This window comes from Paroedura picta, chromosome 7 (genome assembly GCF_049243985.1).
Source record: "Paroedura picta isolate Pp20150507F chromosome 7, Ppicta_v3.0, whole genome shotgun sequence".
NCBI classification, from domain to species: Eukaryota; Metazoa; Chordata; class Lepidosauria; order Squamata; family Gekkonidae; genus Paroedura; species Paroedura picta.
The window spans coordinates 122899493-122921688 of NC_135375.1; the positions used below are offsets into that span (position 1 = coordinate 122899493).

A 22196-nucleotide genomic window follows, 5' to 3' on the forward strand; every position below is an offset into this window, starting at 1 on the left:
AGCCATCCATGGAAGGGCATGTTATAAAAATAAAATAATAACAGTAATACTAATTATTATTATTATTAATTATTATTATGCTCTGAGCATGGAGGTTCCATTAAACAAGGGGAAGTCAAACTGCAGGCCTCCAGATGTCCATGGACTACAAGTCCCAAGAGCTCCTGCCAGCGAACACTAGCAGGGGGTCATGGGAATTGTAGTCCATGGACATCTGGAGGGCCGCAGTTTGACTACCCCTGCATTAAACCATCATAGCTACTAGTCCAGCCCTCCTGTGTAGATCTATGCCTTAAAAAAAACGCAAAACCCCACAATCCAGCTAATACTAGCAGCTCTTGTCATGTGGTGTTGATTTGACAGTTGTGTGAAAATAAATCGAAAAGCCTTTGATTTCAACCCCCCAAAATATTAGACCAGGGGACCACGGGTCTCACCTCATTCTTTATTCACAGTCTGTTCACTAATAGACACAAAAAGACAAAAAGATACACAAAACGGATTAAAATCAGGCCAATCCTCTTCGCTGAAATTTCAAAAGCTTTTAAAGCTGTAAATGACAGTGCTCCCCAATGTTTAAAACTCCTCTAAAGGTATGCATGAAAAATCTACTAATCTTGGTTGTAAGACGAAATCAGTTAGAGGCATTGAAGGGACCAACTCGTCTGTGATTATAGAATTTGCATTGCAAAAGACTGTGTTTGGAGGCCTTTATTTGCCCTCCATCGCATAAAAAGAGACCTTCTGGTCTCGGAAGGCTTTTAAAGGCGGGGTACAGCCCGGACGCTCCCTTTGCCCTGCCGGCTTCCGTGGCTTCGGATGCCGGCTGTCAAGCCTGAAGGAGCGGCCCAGGCGTGGGGCAAAGGTTCAAGTCCAGGCCTTGCGGCTGCATGTCAGCCCCCTGTGGTGCCAGGAAGGCCTTCCGGGCCGGGCCGGGACGGGCAGTGCTTTCTTTCTGTCCTTCAGCCTCCCAGCAGCTCTTCACGGAGGAACTTGTGAGATCACCGGACGGGGGGGGGTGGGGTCCAGGGGGGACGTGCCTGGCTCAGTGCAGTCTTCGCTTGCGGCTGGCAGAGTCCGTGGCGGAAGCACACATTAAAACGATCTGAGTCTCACAGTATTGGTGACAAGAACAACAATTAATTTATTTTCATGCCCCACCCTTCTTGGTTGATTCAGGGCAGGTAACATCAGATAACAATAATACAAGCGCTATATATATACACATATATATACATAGCAAGTTAACAATTAAATTCAGTTTTAAAATTATACTAAAAGCTGGCTTTTTTTAGAGTTTCTTCTTGTTAGTTTATTTATTATTTATATATGCCGCCGCTTTTCACATGAACTCTGGTGGTTCACACAATAAAACCAGTAAAAACACAATAAAAACCCCATAAACAACCCTTCACAACAGGGGCAGTAGGTGATAAAAATTAACCCCTTCCTCCTCCCTCCCCGTTATCTCCCATGGGGAAGATTCTGAAGATTGGCTGATGCATACTTGAGGGACCGCCTATCTCCTTATGCCCCCCGCAGGGCACTTCGCTCTGCGGGTAAGAATCTGCTGATGATCCCAGGACCCCGGGAGGTCCTGGCCCCTACCTGGTGGAATGAGCTCCCTGAAGAGCTGCGGGCCCTGTCGGAGCTCTCTGAGTTCCGCAGAGCCTGCAAAACGGAGCTCTTCCGCCAGGCGTTTGTCTAAGGCCGGGTGATGGCCCGGGGCTAAGATCGGACCCCTCTCCCCGGAGGGGGGAGGCCAGTACTAAACTGACCTGGTTCCCCAGAGTGTTCCATCCTATGCCCAATTATCCTCCGTTCCCTTCTGCTCATCCAGTGGGCCTGTACGGGAATAGTTTTAATCGCCATCATTGTGACTTAGTCATTGTTATAATGGCGTTTTAATGGGGAATTTTAATGGTTAATATATTGTATCTGTATTAAAATGTTGTGAACCGCCGCGAGCCGGTTTCCGAGAGCGGCGGTCATACAAATCAAATAAATAATAATAATAATAATAAATAATAATCAGTGAACGGGTTCGGTGGATTCTGAAGCAGGGAGCCGTCCTCTATCTGGCCTCACCTGTAGGCCTGGCAGAACAGCTCTGTCTTATAGTCCCTCCGGAATAGTTTAAGGTTCCACAGGGCCGAATCTCATTCGGGAAAGCGTTCCACCAGGCAGGGGCCAAAGCCCCAAAGGCCCTGTCCCTGGTCAAGGCCAGTTTTACCTCTTTGGGGCCAGGGGTCCTGAGCAGATTTTGTTGCACGAGCGGCAAACAGTGTCCGAGGGTCTTTGGCCAGAGCCCAGCAGGGCAGGTGTCCCCGCAGCGGCTGAAGTCTATCCGTGGGTGATGGGGTGACTCCCTTGGGTGTCCAGATCGTGCCTCACTGGTTTCTTTGCCGTTCCAGGATGATCACAAGCTCAGCCTCGACGAACTTCATCGGAAGTATGGAACCGACCTAAGCCAGGTACAGAGATGTGATTCTCAGAGCGGCTTAACGTTCTGCCTGCATGTGAAGCGTGTGCCATCGCACCGGGGCTTAGACTGGGGTTTCCTCCCCGGCCTGTCCCAGTTGAAAGTCATGAGCCCTGAGCTGGCTGGCTCCCAAGTAGTGGTGAGAGGGGGGTTCCTTGTTGGCTGATGCTGATTTGTGCTGTAAAACTTTGCCTGGGCCTTGACTGATGCCGGAAATCGGTAAGCCAGCTTGGTGTAGTGGTTAGGAGTGTGGACTTCTTATCTGGCATGCCGGGTTCAATTCCCTGCTTCTCCACATGCATCTTGAATGACTTTGGGCTCCCCACAGCACTGATAGAGCTGTTCTGAGCTGTTCACGGCTCTCTCAGCCTCTCCTACCTCACAGGGTGTCAGTTGTGGGGAGAGGAAGAATTGGCAATTGTCAGCTGCTTTGAGACTCCTTTGGATGGAGAAAAGCAGCATCTAAGAACCAACTCTTCTTCTTCTGTTCTGACCGAGCAGTGATATCAGGGCTCTCTCAGCCTCCCTTACTTCACAGGGTGTCTGTTGTGGGGAGAGGAAAGGGAAGGCGACTGTAAGCCACATTGAGGCTCTTCCGGGTAGAGAAAGGCAGCATATAAATATTTCTTCTAATTAGGGTGGGGGGGGGATCATAACGTAAATTGGCATGTGGGTTTGTTTTACCTCTCAGTTAGGCAAAAGGCCTTTCTGAGAAGTAGCAAGCATAGGAAACCTCGAAATACAGCCAAAACATCCGCAGTACAGTTTGAGGACAGCCTCTCGGATGAGCGGCCTCCCTAAGTAATGAAGGTATGAAGTGTTGGGATGCTTTGTCTGCAGGGACTGTCGCCTGGGCGGGCTGCCGAAATCTTGGCTCGGGATGGCCCCAACGCCCTCACCCCCCCTCCCACGACCCCGGAGTGGGTGAAGTTCTGCCGGCAGCTGTTTGGCGGGTTTTCCCTTCTGCTCTGGATCGGAGCCATCTTGTGCTTTCTGGCCTTTGGGATTCAGGCAGCCACCGGAGAGGAGCCCAATAATGACAATGTGAGTAAACCGGCCAGCGGGCGAGGTGGGGGGGGCAGAACTGTTCTGGGGGGGGTCTGTGTCCTTTGGCAGACGGTGCCCATCGAGTGAGACAGGCACTGAATCCCCCTGGGGAGGGAGGCTTGGGCCCCTCACTGAGAAGTCCCCACTCAGATTGCCCCCTGTCTAGCCTCAGGTGGGAGGCAGCTAAAGGGGGGGGGGGAATAACAGGGGAGGGTCATCGGGAAGAAGGCAGTTCCTCTGACTCAAGGGAGACAGCAAAATATCTGCAATCCACCATAGTCCCCCCTCCTCAGGGGCTTCAGGGGCTTGGCTGTGAGGCCTGCCATAGGTTGGGGAGGGGACACGATCCACCACAACGCAGGTGCCTTGAAGATCAGCTTGGCCTGTTGTTCAGCGGCTGGCCGTCCGTCTTCTGCATGGCTGCTGCTCTCCATCCGAATCATTCTTATGCCTCAGGCTCTTTGCTAAAACAGATTCCCCAGCGGAGGAAAGGCACCTTTTTTTCATTAAAGTGGTTTCATTTAAGAGTAGCGACTTCTAATCTGAGGACTGGGTTTGATTCCCCACTCCTCCTCCACATGCTGGGGGACCTTGGGCCAGTCACAGTTCTCTCAGAGCTCTCCAAGCCTCATGTACCTCCCAGGGGATCTGTTGGCAGGGAGAGGAAGGGAAGGTGATTGGAAGCAGCTTTGGGACACGTGAGGCCTGCTGGGTGACCTTGGGCCAGTCCCAGTTTTCTCAGAACTCCCTAAGCCTCACCTACCTCCCAGGGTGCCTGTGGGAGAGAAAGGGTAGGCCATTCTCAGCTGCTTTGAGACTCCTTCGGGGAGTGAAAGTGGGGCCCAAAACCCAGCTCTTCTCCTTCTGCCCTGGCAGCTATACCTGGGAGTTGTGCTGGCCGCTGTGGTCATCATCACCGGCTGCTTCTCCTACTACCAAGAGGCCAAGAGTTCCAAGATCATGGAGTCCTTCAAAAACATGGTGCCCCAGGTGAGCGAGAGCAGCGCCTTCCCCTTGCCTTCTGTGCCCGGCCTCTGCCGGGGCTCTCGTGGCTTCACCGAAGCCTCAGCTGTTGCCCACAGTGCCGTTGACCGGAGCGTCTCCCTCTTGTAGCAAGCCCTGGTGATCCGAAACGGGGAGAAGATGAGCATCAATGCCGAGGGGGTCGTGGTTGGCGATCTGGTGGAGGTGAAGGGCGGAGACAGAATCCCAGCGGACCTGCGGGTCATCTCCGCCCATGGGTGTAAGGTGAGGAGGCTGGGAGGGGTGACGCGAGGGCTGTATGGGGAGAGTGGGGCACCACCGTCCTCCTTCTCCCTCTCAAGGTGAAGCTCTGCTTGGGGGACCAGGCCCCGCCCCCTCCTGAGTGCTCTCCTCTGCTTGGCTCCTCGCACAGGTGGACAACTCTTCGCTCACCGGCGAATCCGAGCCTCAGACCCGATCTCCCGACTTCACCAACGAGAACCCGCTTGAGACCAGGAACATCGCCTTCTTCTCCACCAACTGTGTCGAAGGTGAAAGCTGCGGGCGGGGTTGACCAGAGCACAGCTGTTGAGCGGGACGCTTGGGCAGCCCTCGATCTCGGGGGACGCGGGTCCAGGAAGGCAGGAGGATGTGGCGGCTGGCGGTGTGCAAAAGCGCCATTGGGAAGCCGTAGCGGGGTTTCAAGTCAAGAGATGCTTAGAGGGGGCTCGCCATTGGCTTAACCCCAAGCTCCCTTCATGGTCTCCCATCCAAGTAGAAAGCAGGGCCTAGCTGCCAAGACGTGATGATATCTGGTCAAACGGGGCCACCTAGACAAGGGAGTGTGGAAATTTCAAAACAAGGGAAAGGGGAGGGATGTCTCTTGACATGGTGGGATGAGCATCGTCCACCCAGTGTGAAATTCCTTGTGGGAACATTCTGTGAGCAGCAATAATGTTAAGCAAGAAGTGTGCCATATAATAAAGAAATAACGCAATAAAAAATTGCAACTCCAATCTCTTGAGGTGGAGAATCAGGCCGGCTGGAGTGTTGGCCATTTTGCGTACGGCAGCTGCAAGGAGCAAAGAGCAAGGCTGCTGGAGAGGGGTGGGGAGCTTTGATGCCGGGGCTCAGCTAAGACATGGCATCCAACCACCCCCCACCTGGGGTAAACACTTGTAGGGTTCCCATGGTGGGAACAGCCATCAAACTGCAGCAGCCTCAAGGCAACCTTGTAGGGAAGAGACCTTTCTCACCTTTGTTCCGGCTTTGAGAAACCCCAGACGTGGTGCGATTGTGCAGAATATGGTTGGGAGGTGCAGCTGTGGACACGCCCACCCGGGCGCCCTCCCTTTCCCACCCACTTCAGGCCCATCATTGGCCATTTTGGTAGGGAGAGGCTGGACCATATATGGTCATATCAACATATCAGGTGCCTATCCAGCCTCTGTTTAAAAATCTCCAAAGATGGAGAACCCACTTCCTCCCGAGGAAGCCAGTTCCACTGAGAAACCAATCCAAGGAGCATCCGGCAGGTTGGCAAGGGACTCTGGGAGGTGCCTGGCCATTTCCTGCCTCCACATCCTGACATCTCTGGTTCTTTGGAGAAGCTGCCTCCGAAATCCTTGGAGGTCTCCCATCCAAATGCTAGAATCCTAGAGTGGGAAGGGCCATCCAGGCCGTCGGTGCAGGAGCATCCTCAAGCAGCCTTGCTAGCCAGGGCTGGCCCTGCTTAGCTACCAAGATCTGATGGGATCACGCTTGCCTGGGCTATCGAAATAGTGGCCAGAGCCAACCCTGCTTAGCATCCGGGATCAGGCTGGCCTGAGCTATCCAGGTGGGGCTCGTCAGAAACCTTAAAAGGCTGCCTTTCCCCTCACACAGTACAGTTCACTTGTGAGCGCTCTCATCCCGTCCGGATTGCCCGGCTGCCCTTACTAAAAAACCCGGTCCCTGTTTCCAGGCACTGCCCGTGGCGTCGTCATCAACACCGGGGACCGCACCGTCATGGGCCGCATTGCCACCTTGGCCTCCGGGCTGGAAGGGGGCCGCACGCCCATCGCCGTGGAGATCGAGCACTTCATCCACATCATCACGGGCGTGGCCGTCTTCCTGGGCGTCTCCTTCTTCGTCCTCTCTCTGATCCTCGAGTACACCTGGCTGGAGGCCGTGATCTTCCTGATCGGCATCATCGTGGCCAACGTCCCCGAGGGTCTCCTTGCCACAGTCACGGTAAGTTGCGCGTGGCGAGGGTGCATCGGCCGCCAGAGGGGATCGCTCGGGAGCGAGCACGCACCCCTCCCAAGACCCACCTTTGGTCAGCAAGGCGCCCCTCCCTTTTCGCTTCCCAGGTGTGTCTGACCCTGACCGCCAAGCGCATGGCGCGCAAGAACTGCCTCGTGAAGAACCTGGAAGCGGTGGAAACTCTGGGCTCCACGTCGACCATCTGCTCCGATAAGACCGGCACCCTGACCCAGAACCGCATGACTGTGGCCCACATGTGGTTTGATAACCAGATCCACGAGGCTGACACCACGGAGAACCAGAGCGGTAAGAACCTCTCTCTTGGAGTGTCTGCTGCAGGGAGAGGAAGGGAAGGTGATCCTTTGAGATCCTTGTAGGGGAGTGAAAGGCGAGGTGCGAAAACCCTGCGGTGTAAATAAAACCTTGTGGTAGATGTGAGTTCACAACAGTTGAATTATTATCAGCAGAGAAATGGGGGGGGGGGGACAAATCGGTCTTGAAATCTTGGGCCGGAGCCTGACGAATCTCTCTGCTGCCTTCCCTGCCCAGGCGCCTCTTTTGACAAGACCTCTCCGACTTGGACGGCCCTTGCCAGGGTGGCGGGACTCTGCAACCGAGCGGTCTTTCAAGCCGAACAGGATAACGTCCCCATCCTGAAGGTAGGTCGGCTGCAACCCTGACTTGGCACCTGAAATGGCACTCCCTGGCACACCTGTGCAGCCTAAAGTGGATGTGCAAATAGACCGGGGGCAAGAGAGATGCAAGCCCGGCCCTCTGCTCTCAAGGCATGTCCGTCTCAATTCCTAAGGTCGCAAGGAGAATCAAGCCCCAGAGGAAATGTCCAGTGCGCTGATGAAGCCGGCAGCTCCCTCTGGGCCAGTGAGCCCGGCAGCGTGTTCCCGGCACCCACACGCAACCCCCCCCCCCCCGAGCAAAGAGCTATTCTTGACCTTCCTCTCCCTTGTTGGAGGCGGATGTGCTTCAAAGGGGCCCAGGAGACCTCTGCAGAGGGAAGCCGGGTGGAAATGGTGACCAGTGTCCGAGGACAGGGCTGGCCAAACTGTGGCTCTCCAGATGTCCGTGGACTTCAGTTCCCATGGGCTTGAATAACTTCATGGTGGGGAATTACATTGGCAGCCTGCTGTCAGCTCTCTCACACCCTGTGGGTTCTGTTCTTGGTTCTCCTGGGTTGTTCCGTAGAATTGGGGGGTGGGGACACGCCTTCGTTGCGAAGAATGGGACGTCCCTCCGGGGAGAGGAGGGTCGGCTTCCGAGTTAACGTGCGGTTCTGTCTCCTTTGCTAGAGGTCAGTGGCAGGTGACGCCTCGGAGTCCGCCCTCCTGAAATGCATCGAATTGTGCTGCGGCTCGGTCAAGGAACTGCGAGAGAAGAATGCCAAGGTGGTGGAGATCCCGTTCAACTCAACCAACAAATACCAGGTAGGAGCAAGCCGGAGAGGGAAGGCCAAAAAAGGCAGTCCGGAGCCAGCCGGTCTTCCCTTTGGACCCCAGCGTGGTTGCATTCGGGGTTGATCGGCTCCAGGACTCCCCCCTTCAGGGCATAAAACCATGTGCCCAAACCCTGCCCTTTTAGAACCTTATAGAGCTATATGTCCAGGTTCCTCCCCTTTTTAACCTTTGCTCACAACCTCTCCACCCCCAGCTGTCCATCCACAAGAACGCCAACCCGTCGGAGTCGCGGTACCTCCTTGTGATGAAAGGCGCCCCGGAGCGAATCCTGGACCGCTGCAGCACCATTCTGGTCCACGGGAAAGAGCAGCCGCTGGACGAGGAGGCCAAGGACGCCTTCCAGAACGCCTACCTGGAACTGGGCGGCCTGGGGGAGAGAGTGCTAGGTAACGCCTGGCCCGCAGGGGCTTCTGCTGAACAGCTCCAGGCCAGCAAATCTGGGAGGGGAGATGCAGAAAAGGGCAACCGAAGGGCAGAGCTGTCCCCTGGGGACTGGCGGGAGCATGTAGAGCGGGCAGGAGGGACAGGAAGGAGGTTGGTGTAAAATGACGCCAGTGGAATACCACACAGATCGAAGATTTTAAATTAAATCAATAGATTTAAAAACATGACACCCCAGGAAAGGCTGCAAGAGCCCTTTACCGGATGTCTAATTTGATGGGTTTCCGGCAGGGAGGCCAGCAGTTCCGGCTTCGATGCTAGGCCTGGCTCCGTCTCACAAGCCCTGCGGAAGTGTCGAAGGCCCTCGGGGTTCTGGTCTTGTTCTGTAGAGCGTTCCACCAGGCTGGGGCCAGGGCTGAAGTAGCCCCTGCCCTTGCTGAGGCCAGGGAGCCTGAGCAAATTTCAGTCTCCGGATCTCAAAGCTCTTTGGGGTTGCTTGTTTACCTCTGCCTCCATGCAGAGGTAAGCACAGAGGTTTCCCTAGAGCAGATTGAGCTCTGCTGTCATCCCCAGAGGCAGCCTCCTTGCAGCCCAGAGGTCCCCTAGCAGATGGGGTCCACCTCTGAGCAGTGCATGCTGGGATTTGTAGTTTTCTGGCTGCCTGCCTGCTACAGTCCCAAGGAAGCACAACGATCTTTTGGGGTGGGGAGCCTGAATGTTACTTCCATGGGTTGCCCTGGTAGTGGGGTCCTGCTTGGAATTTGCCGCAGCTTCCCTGGGGCTGTCCAAAACCAAGCGGGCGGGACGTGACTTGAGCCGATCTGGCTTCCTCAGGGTTTTGCCACCTGGCCCTACCTGATGAGCAGTTCCCAGAAGGCTTCCAGTTCGACACGGACGAGGTGAACTTCCCGGTGGACAAGCTCTGCTTCGTCGGGCTGATTTCCATGATTGACCCGCCTCGTGCCGCCGTGCCCGACGCTGTGGGCAAATGCCGAAGCGCTGGCATCAAGGTAGGGCTGCCGTTTTTCGGAGGGGGGCTACGAGGCGGGCAGGCCTGGCGGAGGCAGACGGGCGGCTCTTTTCTGAGTCTTGCTCCATTGGTCTGGCCGCCCCAGCCTTTCTCCGTGGGCGACTCCTTCCTTCCCCCTCCCTCGCGTTGGCCATACTGTCGGACCGTCACGGCTGGCTTTGCCTTCCAGGTGATCATGGTGACCGGAGACCATCCCATCACGGCCAAGGCCATCGCCAAGGGAGTGGGCATCATCTCGGAGGGCAACGAGACGGTGGAAGACATCGCCCTGCGCCTCAACATCCCCGTCAGCCAAGTCAACCCCAGGTACTGAGCGGAAGAAGCTCTGGCGGAAGCACTTGTTTCGGGGGAGGCCTCCCAAGGGTTCTTTTTTAGGCCTTCCTTCTCTCGCCAGCTTGACCCCCTTCTTCCCCCACCCCGTTGACTCTGGAGTAGCAGGGGTAGGGGGAATTCTCCACCAACGCTGGGGAGATCCTTTCAGGAGGTCTCAACCATGGCCCCTTTTGGATTTCAGAGACGCCAAGGCTTGCGTGATCCACGGCTCGGACCTGAAGGACATGACGAGCGAGCAGATGGACGATATCCTGCAGTACCACACGGAAATCGTCTTCGCCAGAACTTCCCCGCAGCAGAAGTTGATCATTGTGGAGGGCTGTCAGCGGCAGGTGAGGGGAGCCCAGGGCAGGCTGCCTTCAGACAGCGGGGTTTCAATTCAGGGGTGGTCAACCTGTGGTCCTCCAGATGTCCATGGACTGCAATTCCCATGTTTTAATTAACAAGGTTGTTGGGTGACGTTTTATCAGTCTCTGAGGAAGGGTGTGTCCATGTGAATGCTGATGCTCAGAATAACCATTTTTGGCCTTCACATGGGACTCACTGTTGCTTCAGACCAACTCTGCCACCTACCTGAATCTGTCAAAATGGCGTCGTATGGGGTAGATTTCTCTGTCAAAGTCTTCCTCCTCCTCTGACAAGGCCGGCTTGAGGCCCTGCTTGGAGGGAAAGACTGGTCTCCCCCCTCTACGGCCAGGGGCTGAAGCTTTCCTTTGACCTCCAGGGTGCCATCGTGGCCGTCACGGGAGACGGGGTGAATGACTCCCCTGCGCTGAAGAAGGCTGACATTGGGGTGGCCATGGGCATCGCAGGGTCCGACGTCTCCAAGCAGGCAGCGGACATGATTCTGCTGGATGACAACTTCGCCTCCATCGTGACCGGGGTGGAAGAAGGTGATGCTCTGGGCAGCCGTGGTGCTCATTGCTCTGGGGATACGGGTGTCACAAGGATGGCACCTGTCTGTCTCCCGGTTGGCCTGTAGGCATGGAGCTGGCAGGGTTAGGCTGGTGCGTTCTGCTTGACCGGTCCTGAACCGGCCTGCTGGGTCCAGCAGCTCCTCTTCTCTAGAGCCAGTGTGGTGGTGTTGTGAAGAATGGCGGCCTCTCATCAGGAGAACTGGGTTTAATTCCCCAGCCTTCCTCCATATGCAGCCAGGATGAAGCTGGCACAGTTCTCATAGAGCTCTCTGCCTCACCTACCTAATGGTGTTGGGAGTGGAAGGGTAGGCGGGTGTGAGCTACTTCCGGAAGTAAAAAGGCTGCGTACAAACCCCCCAGCTCTTCTTGGGTTACTCTGGTGCAGAGAGGCCGTTGTCCACCTCACACCTGTCCCTCCTCCCCCTCCTCCTCCCCCCTCAGGCCGCCTGATCTTCGACAACCTGAAGAAGTCCATCGCCTACACCTTGACCAGCAACATCCCCGAGATCACCCCCTTCCTCATCTTCATCATCGCCAACATCCCCCTGCCACTGGGCACTGTCACCATCCTGTGCATCGACCTGGGCACCGACATGGTGAGCACGGCCACTGTTCACGCCTGTCGCAACCCTGCCCCCCTGCCTGCCCCCCCCGCGGTCTGGAGCCCCAGCCGGGTGCAGGAGAAGCACAGCCCCGGACTTGACGCTTCCCTCCCCGCTCTCCCTCTTGGGCAGGTTCCTGCCATCTCTCTGGCCTACGAGGCGGCCGAAAGCGACATCATGAAGAGGCAGCCGAGGAACCCCAAGACGGACAAGCTGGTGAACGAGCGTCTGATCAGCATGGCCTACGGGCAGATCGGTGAGCGGGGGGGGGGCCCGGAGGGGCTCTGGCTTTGGCCCCGTGCAGAAATGTGGCTGCCGGCCGGCGGGGGGAGGGCAAAGGAGTCCGGGGGGGGGGAGGAGGAAGAGGTGAGGCGGCTCTGGGCCCAGAAACTCTTCTTGGGTTGCTCTGAAGCCACCTCCGTGTTGGAGGCCGAAGGTTTCCTGGGCTGCAGGACGCGAGGGAAAGCGCACAGGCAGAACACGATTTGATGCGCGGCTTCTGAATCAGCAGCTACGCACCTCGTGGGCAAGGGGTGTGAGACCCCCCCCCCTTGGCGCTTTGGGCATCGGTTTCTGCAGCTCTTCTGCAGCGTCCGGAGGAGCACGTGGGGGCTGGCTGGCTTTCACGAATGCTGAGCGGAGGCCCAGGGGGGTGCGTGGCAGAAAGGGGGGGGGCTAGGCCAGGGGTCCCTGAATATTACATTGCCAGACTCCGTGAGGCTTTCTGAGCACATGGACCCGACGCTGCACTTGGCGCCTTCAGGGGGTCACAGAAGGGCGGGGTGTGTGTGTGTCTAGGGCAGCTTTTCCTAACCTTTGGGCCACAGAGGAAGCCCTGAAATGGAAGCTCAGGCGTGGTGCCAGGCCCTGACAGAGAAATGGACGTAGAAGTGAGAGGTGGGGGCCAGCCAATCCATCGATTATTTACCGTTTCCCTTGTGGAGAAAGAGACGAGGCCTGTAGAGAAACAGGAAGGGGACCCCGCTGACCTCTAGTCCTGCCGGCAACCCTCTGAACATCTGGGACAGGCCACAGAACCCCAGGGGAGCTCTCGTGTGACCCCAGGGCTCTGGTTGGGAGTCCCTGGGTTAGGGCCAGGGGGCTTCTCTGTGCACAGAGGAAGGCACCGGGAGGCGCTTCCGAAGCTGTGGACTCACGTGTTGCTGGGGGGCAGCAGTGGGGCCTCCCTTGAGGTGCTGCATCGTAGAGCCTGGCACCCGCGGAGGCTCCCTCCAGCCTCACTTGGCAGGACAGGTGCAGCTTCCAGCAGAGCTCGGAGGCCTTGACGATCCTCAGCTGTTTTGTCCATAAAATGTTTTTGGACATCTGCTCCGGGCGCACGCTGACTGACCCTTCCCTCCTGGCTCGTAGGGATGATCCAGGCCTTGGGCGGGTTCTTCACTTACTTTGTGATCCTTGCCGAGAACGGGTTCTTGCCCTCCTCCTTGCTGGGCATCCGGGTGTCCTGGGACGACCGGTGGGTCAACGACGTCGAGGACAGCTACGGGCAGCAGTGGGTGAGTGCTCTAAGCGCCCCGAGGGCAGGCTGGCGTTCTGCGGCAGCCGGAGAACAAGCCCCTCTCTTTGAAATCTCTCCCTCCAGACCTACGAGCAGCGGAAAATCGTGGAGTTCACGTGTCACACGGCCTTCTTCGTCAGCATCGTGGTGGTGCAATGGGCCGACTTGGTCATCTGTAAGACCAGAAGGAATTCCGTCTTCCAGCAAGGCATGAAGTGAGTATTGGGGCTGCAGACCCCTCCGAAATAGGCCACTTTCCAGGATGGGAATGGCAGGAGGCTGGGAGATGGTGTGCCCGGAGTGAAGTGGAGATCTGGGTGCATCGAGGCTGCAGAGGAGGAGGGTGTGTCTGTTCAAGCAAGCAACTTGGTGCCTTCCACTGCTCACATAGCATCGATCCACTCAGTTCTCCCCTGTGGTGGGACGCCAGCAATGAATGCCTAGCTTCGGGTTTTCTCGTTGCGCTGTCCACGAGGGCTGTGATGTGCGCGAACAACTTTCCTGGAGTATGCGCACATAGCATCGTGTGCTGTCAGGGGCTCATGGGAATTGTAGTCCATGGACATCTGGGGTGGCCCACGAGTCCCTGCCAGCACATGTTATGATATGCCCTAGGACGTTCGGTTGTTATATGCCCTAGGACATTTGGTTGGCTCCTGCCCCTGCCAGCACATGCCGTGATATGCCTAGAACGTTTGGTTGGAGGTCAGGGTGTGGAGGGAGGTTGTGATCTCCGGGGACTGACTGTTCTCAATATTTCCGCTCTCCACCCCAGGAACAAGATCCTCATATTTGGGCTCTTCGAAGAGACGGCTTTGGCCGCCTTCCTCTCTTACTGCCCCGGGATGGACGTGGCCCTGAGGATGTATCCCCTGAAGTAAGTAGAGAACGGAGGGCAGCGTGACCTCGCCCTACCCCACCCGAGGCCTCCCCCGGGTGTCCCTCATTGTGGCCTCCTTCCCTTGCAGACCGACGTGGTGGTTCTGTGCCTTCCCATACTCACTCCTCATCTTCGTGTACGATGAAGTCAGGAAACTCATCCTCAGACGCAGCCCTGGAGGTGAGAACATGCAGAGCTTCAAGACCTGGCCAAGAACGGGGGGAGGAACTGGGTTTGGTTCTGCACGCCTCCTGCACATGCAGCCTACAGGGTGACCTTGGGCCAGTCTCAGTTCTCTCAGAGCTCCCTCAGCCTCTCCTACTTCAGAGTGTCTGCGGTGGGGAGAGCTGCTTGGAGACTCCCTCAGATAGTGTAAAGCGGGGTATAAAATCCAACTCTTCTTTTAAAGTAAAGCATCTCCAGTTCTGAAAGGGGAAACACGACTTGATGTATTTCTTTCCCTTCTCTTTCCCTCCCCTTTCTCTTGCAGGCTGGGTAGAGAAGGAAACGTACTACTAAAATAACCGTGGACGCCGTTGGGCTTTTCCCTTGACGCTTCTCCGCCACCCGCACTTCTGGAATGCCGGAAGGGGGAAGAAGGACCCTGGTCGTAAGGAAAGAAGGAAAGAAAGAAAGACAGAAGAGGGACACGCCAGAAGTAGCGGGGCAGGAGGGAGCGTGTCCAGCAGAGCCCCGGGGGGGAGGGGGGGGGAGAAAAACAGTAGTTTTTAAATGTGCCTTTTTGTTTTTCTAAGACACCGAAAAGATTTTATATCTGGACTTTTACAAATAAAGATGGGTCATGAGAGAGGACATGTGGTGTCTCCGCTCGTGTGTCTGCCTGCTGCATGCCAGGCGGGTCTTAAACCAAGCATGGGGAGAGCAGTAACATTCCGTGAGAGCCACCCTGGGGTCATGGCTGAGAGCAGTGGCCTCCAATGTGGAGAGCCAGGCTCCATTCCCCATTCTTCCTCCATGTGCAGCCAGCTGGGTGACCTTAGGCTAGCCCAGGGGTAGTCAAACGGCGGCTGTACAGATGTCCATGGACTTCAATTCCCATGAGCCCCTGCCAGCGTTCGCGAATGCTGACAGGGGCTCATGGGAATTGTAGTCCATGGACATCTGGACAGCCACCGTTTGACTACCCCTGAGCTAGATAGTCTTGGCACTCTTTCAGAGTGTCTGTTGTGGGGAGAGGAAGGGAAGGTGATGGGAAACCGCTTTGGGGACTCCTCCTGGAAGTGAGCTACGGGGTGTAAAAAGCCAGCTCTTCTGCAGACCAACCTGCCCACTCTCCAAATCTGGCTTCCCAGCTTTCGGTCCGAAGCTTTTCTTAACTGTGTGCCCCCCAGGAAGAGTGCTGAGAGGGGGCATGGGGTCTTCCCTCCCTGGTGGGCCGTCCTTAATGCACTCTTCCTCTGGGTGCAAACCACTCCAGGGTGTTTCTCCAGGTTGGAAGGCAGCCAGCCTCTTAGCGTGGGGAGGGTGGAGAGCAGCCTTCAGAGGAGAGCAGCCCTGCAGTCGAGCCTGGCAGTGCGAAGGATCCGGAACCAAGACTGGCACACAGCGGAGATGTTCTCCTGCCCTCTGGGCTCGATGCTTCCTGCTGAGTATTCGTTCTGCATAAACGGGCATTTGGGGCAATGGCGGGCACTGCCAAGTGTTATCTGCCCAAGTTAAGTGTTGAAGCCCAGCTCCTTTTTCTGCCCTTTTGGACTCTGGGTTACGGTAAACCGTCTTGGAATCTGACCTCGCCTTCGCTAGGGCGACTCTCGAATGACGGAGTGCAGCGGGGTCGGATTTCCGAGGTCTTTGTGCTGCAGGAGTTTTGGGCAGAGAGATTTCATTTCCAAAGGGGCGGTTCTCTGTGCAGCCGCTGCGTGTTCTCTGCTGGGGGTGAGGAGCGGCCTGCGTGGGCCGGGTTTCGGCCGAAGCGTGCCCTTCAGAAGGCCTCGGCGTCTCGTTAGCTTTCCGATATCAGATTGTTTTAATTACTTGCGAGAGGGTGCCTGGGCGTTGTTGCGGGCGCAGCGTGCAAGCGATACCCCGAAGAGACTCTCCGCTTCCCCGTTAATGTTTCATGTCAGCATCACTGTTTTGCATTCGCAGCCCGGGCAGGAGAGGATCCTCTCCCATTCTGACCGCCAGGTAGAGACCGTGCCTCGATCCATCCGACTCCTAGGGAGGCCGACCGCCACGTGGGAGCCCAGAAATACAAAATGGGTACACAGGACATGACGGTTGTGCAAAAGGAGAAAATCTACTGTGCAAGAACAACGCAGTGAGAATTTGGGCAAGCAGAAGGGAAGGTTTCTTTCTCTCCAGCGCTTTGAAAGCACAAGCAATTCATAGAAATCCTGCAAAGGTATTAAGAATCTGCCACGGGAGACTTGGGATTTTTCGGCTCCGTGTTTGGAATTTCCAGCATTGCTTTCAAAGCACCGGAGAAAGTTTTTCTTCACCTTGACCCAGTTCTTGTGTTGTCTTTACACTGTGGGTTTTGTTCTTTTGAATAACCTCCAGGTGGGGCCTGGGGATCCCCTGGAATTCCAGCTCCCCTCCAGGCTACAGAGATCAGTTCCCCTGTGGAAAAAATGGCTGCTTGGGAGGGGGGACTCCATGGCATTGTACAGCACTGAGGTCCCTCCCCACCCACCCCCAAATCTCCAGGAGTTTCCTGACCTGGAGCTGGCAACCTTACATCCCAAGCTGGGGGTGGGGATCCCGGCAAGGCTATCAAGTTATCATATTTACTGATTTTAAAAACCATCTAACAATAGTTGGCTCCTGCCCCACTTAATGGGGTTGGGGGTGTTCTTGGCTTCTGATCTTAGAGTGCCAAACAGTGACCTGCACTCGAATGTGTCTCTAAAGTCCGACCAATTGAGCAGTGACTCCCGAAAGCTCCCACCTGCAACAGACCTGGTTAGTATTCCAGGTGGTCCTGACCTGGGTGGCCCCAGCACAACTATCTCCGAAGCTAAGCAAGGTCGGCCTTCGTTAGTATTGGATGGGAGACCTCTGAGGAGCACAAGGGTCGTGATGCAGCGGCAGGATCTTGCCCGCCTGCCAGACAATCAGACAGTCACTGGTACTCCTGTTTACACGACTCACAAGCCATAGTCTGCACACTATAGCATCACTGGAGATTTAGCCGATCTCAGAGGTTTCTGGACCTGGACCTCAGCCTGCATCATACAGGGGAGCACCTTCTAGCCTGCGATTGTCCCTGTGCTACTTTTGGTTCTTGCCCTGCTCAAAGGGCCATTTGGGGGTTCCAAACTTCACTTTGGCTGGTCGGGAAGAGGCTTAGCCCCAGCACTGTCCCTGCGGAGCAGAAATGTCCTCGGTGGCCCTTTTGATCAAATCCTGACAGCTGCCCCCCTACATTTCTGGCCCTCTTTTTGACGAGGCGGTCTGAATTGGCACCTGCTCAAATCTGCAGCCTTCAGAAGCAGAGGGCTGAGCCCTCGTCTTTGCTCCTGAGAAGCTGTTCAGAGGAAACGTTTGTTGAAAAAGAAGCCCTGTTCCCTGAATGGAAGAGATCCTTGCTGCCTTGGCGTGGCCAGTTTGTCATCTCTGGCCAGCTGGGCATTTTGGGGGAGCCTCCAGCACCTGAGGTCCAGAGATCCTGTCTGACTACTGGGGTTAAATCTCTTGCTAGACTTGTCTTCTTCCACGGCTGGTTCAATTCCCCTTTGGTGTGGTTGGTTAAAGAGTGGCAGAGTTGAATCTGGAGAACCAGGTTGGATTCCCTGCTCCTCCTCCATGTGCAGCTGGCTGGGGGACCTTTGGCCACTCATGGTACTCTTAGTGCTGTTCTTGCAGAGCAGTTCTCTCAGAGCTCTTGGCACCACCTGCCTCACAAGGTGCCTGTTGAGGGGAGAGGAAGGGAAACATTTGTAAGCAGCTTTGGGACTCCTTCAGGTAGTGAAAGGCAGGGTGCAAAACCAACATCTTCATGTTGCATATCTGGCTCAAGCAGCCCAAGCCCTCTGGGTGGGGTGGGTAGAATGGGGAGGCGCTTGTGCTGTACAAACCATCACACTTGAGTTTCCCTGCAATGCAAAACTACAGATTTCCCCAGATCTCTCTGAGATTATAGAGCTGCCCCAGGGGGAAAGCCACCCTGGAGGGAGGGGTGCAGAGAGAGAATATTCTGTCAGAAGCCAAACAACTTGTTACAGAAAGAAATAAGGAATACCTGTTCAGCTAGCTCTTGTCTGCAGTTATTCGATTGTTCAATAGCTGTCCTGTAGGCAAAATTAAGAGCCTCTTGTGGCGCAGAGTGGTAAGGCAGCAGACATGCAGTCTGAAGTTCTGCCCATGAGGCTGGGAGTTCAATCCCAGCAGCCGGCTCAAGGTTGACTCAGCCTTCCATCCTTCTGAGGTCGGTAAAATGAGTACCCAGCTTGCTGGGGGGTAAACAGTAATGACTGGGGAAGGCACTGGCAAACCACCCTGTATTGAGTCTGCCATGAAAACGCTGGAGGGCGTCACCCCAAGGGTCAGACATGATTCGGTGCTTGCACAGGGGATACCTTTACCTTTACTTAGGCAAACAGGAAGGAAGTGCACTCAAAAAGTTCATTTGAAAATCGACAGGAAGTCCTTATCGCATATATGCTAAAAATGCACCTCGTCTGATGCCCCCTGCAGGAAGCCCTTTATATTCTGTTCAGTCATGCACCGTGCAGATTTTGCACTTTTCAGCAGCTGGGGCCATGCTTTCTAGTGCGTGTCAGGCATTGTCTAGTCGCGGCTGACTTACGGCAAGGAGTGGCCAAACCGTGGCTCTCCAGATGTCCGTGGACTACAATTCCCACGAGCCCCTGCCAGCTGGTGGACATCTGAAGAGCCCCAGTTTGGCTACCCCTGCCATAGGGGTTCCAGGAGATGTTCAGAGGTGGTTGTGCCGGTGTTTAGCCTTAGCAGCCGTCCATCCAAATACTGACCACGTTTCCCCCTCCTCGACCTGTGCGACTGAATGGGATGAGAGGAGTCCAGGCCAGCCAGGGGAGGGTGTCTTGTCTGCTGAAAGGCCAGACATGCTTGCACCAATACGGCGTGTGCATTTTGCCACAACTGTTTTTGCACCCCGGGGACTCCAAAAAGAGGCCTGGGTCCGCTCTTCCCTGGCAGAAAGCCTGTGTCTTGCTCTGCTGCTCTGCCAGGAAGGAGACAAAAACGAAGAACCCCGAAGGGAGGGGATCAGTCAGGCCCACACCTCCGGCGGCAGCAGCCCCGCCAGCTCCCCTCGCCTGGTGCCAATGGTGCAGGATGTTAGACCGCGGCGGATCTCCCTCCCACCCGCCACGCTCACAGACAGGCCTTTGTTCCCACGGGGCAGACAAAGAGCTCTGTTCTTTCCTCGCCCCGGTCAAGCCGTTCATGGACATGCCGTCAGAGTACATTTTAGAAGAATAAATCAATTATGGGTCATCTGACTTGGTTCTTCCCCCCCCTTCCTTCCCTCCCACCCAGTGCGCACTGAGCCAGATAGGTGCGCAGGCAGGGAGGCCAAGCCCCCAGAGGGCTGTCGCCTTCAGCAGGAACCCAGGGGCAGGCTCCAAACACAGAGCTGGTGATGCGAGGTTGCTTTTTGGGGTGGGGGGAGCCAGCTTGGTGTGGTGGCAAAGAGTGGCTGGGGTGACCTTGGCCCCATCTCTGTTCTCTCTCAGCCCCACCTCCCTCCCAGGGGAGAAGGAGAGGAGGTGACTGTGAGATTCCGTCGGGTAGCGAAAAGCAGGGCATGGAAAAACAAGTTCTTTTTGAGAAGCAGCATGGTCTAGTGGTTAAGAGGGACAGCTTTGTTTCCCTGCTCCTCCACGTGCAGCCAGCTGGGTGACCTTGGGCCAGTCTCTGAGATAAAACTATTAAAGTTCTTGGGTGGGAGATCACTAAGAAGTCCTGAGTTGCTAGGCAGAAGATAAGGAGGGCCTGCCTTACAGGAAGTGGCTGACAATTGCCTTCCCTTCCTGTTCCCCCAACAGGGCACCCTGTGAGGCAGGTGAGGCTGAGAGAGCTCTGAGAGAACTGCTCTGTGGGATGAGCTTTAAGAAACCTGTGACTGACTGCATGGGGAGCTGTCAGAAGGGAAAGTGCTTGTGAATTTTAGACACGCGTGACAATCTTATCCGGGGCATTTACAGTATTAACGATTGGCCATAGCTTGGCCTGGCTCAGTAGCATTCTGTCCGTAGAGCCAAAGCTCAGGATCAAGTGTGAGGCCATGAAAAGAGCAGCGTGGGAGGAGGACGGGCAAAACTGCTCCATCCTGAAAGTTCTGCCCGGAAAGCTGTCTGGGTGACCTTGGGCCATTCCCTCCACAGGCTCGCCTGCCGCACAGGGGTGGCGTCCTGCCACGGGAGACAAAAATGCCCTGGAGAAATGGCGAGTGTTCTGCCTAGGGAAGAGTGGAGAGCTGCATCACATGGCCCAAGAGCATTGGGGGCAGGTTGAAGAAGTTCCCCTCAGAAGATCTGAGGCCAGGCTCTCAAGAGCTGCCGCAGGCGTGTCTGTCCACTCATATCGGTGCATTATGAAGAAATTGCCATGACGCAAGTCTGCAGGGCTCTCCGGTCCACAGGAGACGGCTCTGCGAGCCCTCATCTGTCAGGAAACAGGCAATACGCATCCGAGGATCCACCTTGCAACCAGGGCGGTCAGCAGGCCTCCGTCTTCAGTCCCTGGAGGTCTTCGCTCTCCCTTTGAACCGAACGTGGGCCGGCTTGAACGTCGGGTTTGGCACAAAACCTTCTCTGAAGAAAGGCCCTTGTACCTCTCCTGGTGGGGATGCTTCAAAACCACCACCTCTCTGATCACCCTTCCCAAGGGCAGAGCTTCCACGGAGGCAGAGCAGTTGTTTACCTGTGCCGAGGTTCCCTGGGACTTATTTGCCACCCGTCTGGCTCGGTTGCTGGAGAGACAGTCTTCTGCCTCCCACCTCCTGGCTGCCAATTAAGGGGACGGTGGAGAAAAGTCCGGGCTGATGTCTTCTGAGCAAGGGTCCCTTGAGGCGATGGGGCTCCTTGAGGGGTAACCCCACAGTGTGCCAAAGGAAATGACATCATTGCTGTAAGAGGACTGGAAGCGAAAGAAGGCACCCAGCTTTGGGTGTAGGCAGCAAAGGGCAGAAACCTCTTTTCTAGGGACTGTCCCCATGGACGGTGTTTTGTTTGTGTGTGTTTCTTAGACTCTATCACAGTTGTGACTAGGGGTAAATTTATAGGTGGGGGTTATAGAATCCTAGTATCATAGAGTTGGAAGGGACCTCCTCGGTTGAATCTTAGAACTATAGAGTTAGAAGTGACCTCCTGGGTTGATTGTGGTTTTCTGTTTTAGGCACTGCAGAATCCCTTGGCTAGACTTTTCACACGAGAGAGGGTGTCCCGATAGAAGTTCCATAGCTTTATTTCTGGTTTTTAAAGGATATTTTAAGCTGTAACGTCACCGGGCTTTGTTTATGGCCACCATTTTTTGTTCTTTTGTGATGTATTTAAGTATTCTCAGGAGCCGCCTCGGCAGACATGCCAAGAAACAGTCTAAACAAGCGTAATTTAATTTAATATTGTATTTCTATCCCGCCCTTTCCCAAAGGGCTCAGAGCAGTACCAAAAAATACAGGCATCTTGAAATTCTTCAAAAAGGAATTAAAATACACAAATATTAAAATGCAAATTACTTACACCGTTTCTCTAAAAAAAATGTTAAAACCTACTGTGCCAGCGGGTACGTCCTCACCGTGTAAGGGGGGGGGGGAGATGGGCTGTATAAAAGAATTTATTTCTCAGATGGAAATTAACTGGAGGGACGTAGGCAGGGAGGCTAGAGCAATTTTTCTTGCTCTGGGGTTACTTAATGGTCCTGGAAGGGTTTCCCAAATGGGTGGAAGTTAATTATATATACTTTAAAGTTGTTAAACGTTTATTGGGCGATATGAACAGATATGAACAGATATGGTGATGTCAACTCCCCAAATGACCAGTGATGGGCTGGAGGGGGTGGGAAGGGGAAGGGTCCCAGGAGGGCGTGTCCACAGCTCTGCTTCCCAGCCATATACTGTAGGATTCAAATGAGTAGCCGTGTTGGTCTGAAGTAGCACAATAAAATCAGAGTCCAGTAGCACCTTTAAGGCCAACAAAGATTGATTCAAGGCGTAATAAATACATTTATTGAATAAATCTTTGTTGGCCTTAAAGGTGCTACTGGACTCTGATTTTAATATACTGTGTGATTGCACCCCTTCTGCGGTTTCTTGAAGCCTGAAGAATGTTTCAGGGGTTCCTCGATGGTGAACAGTTGAGAGAGGCTGAGCTAATTGATCTTC

At 55.1% G+C, this 22196-nt stretch overlaps 1 protein-coding gene across 1 annotated transcript in view; it reads left to right on the top strand.

The window, feature by feature from the left end:
* ATP1A1 (ATPase Na+/K+ transporting subunit alpha 1) overlaps nucleotides 1-14680 on the top strand; it is a 34905-nt gene extending 20225 nt beyond the window's left edge. Inside the window, exons 3-23 of the mRNA XM_077346281.1 lie at nucleotides 2415-2474; nucleotides 3323-3526; nucleotides 4406-4519; nucleotides 4643-4777; nucleotides 4926-5043; nucleotides 6456-6724; nucleotides 6844-7042; nucleotides 7286-7395; nucleotides 8041-8175; nucleotides 8399-8591; nucleotides 9421-9596; nucleotides 9786-9922; nucleotides 10131-10281; nucleotides 10674-10842; nucleotides 11308-11462; nucleotides 11601-11724; nucleotides 12840-12985; nucleotides 13072-13202; nucleotides 13763-13864; nucleotides 13956-14047; nucleotides 14358-14680. Of these exons, the coding sequence (XP_077202396.1) occupies nucleotides 2415-2474; nucleotides 3323-3526; nucleotides 4406-4519; nucleotides 4643-4777; nucleotides 4926-5043; nucleotides 6456-6724; nucleotides 6844-7042; nucleotides 7286-7395; nucleotides 8041-8175; nucleotides 8399-8591; nucleotides 9421-9596; nucleotides 9786-9922; nucleotides 10131-10281; nucleotides 10674-10842; nucleotides 11308-11462; nucleotides 11601-11724; nucleotides 12840-12985; nucleotides 13072-13202; nucleotides 13763-13864; nucleotides 13956-14047; nucleotides 14358-14386 (2949 nt within the window). The 3' untranslated portion in view covers nucleotides 14387-14680. The remainder of the gene's footprint in view (nucleotides 1-2414; nucleotides 2475-3322; nucleotides 3527-4405; nucleotides 4520-4642; nucleotides 4778-4925; nucleotides 5044-6455; nucleotides 6725-6843; nucleotides 7043-7285; nucleotides 7396-8040; nucleotides 8176-8398; nucleotides 8592-9420; nucleotides 9597-9785; nucleotides 9923-10130; nucleotides 10282-10673; nucleotides 10843-11307; nucleotides 11463-11600; nucleotides 11725-12839; nucleotides 12986-13071; nucleotides 13203-13762; nucleotides 13865-13955; nucleotides 14048-14357) is intronic.
* Nucleotides 14681-22196: the final 7516 nt, after the last annotated feature.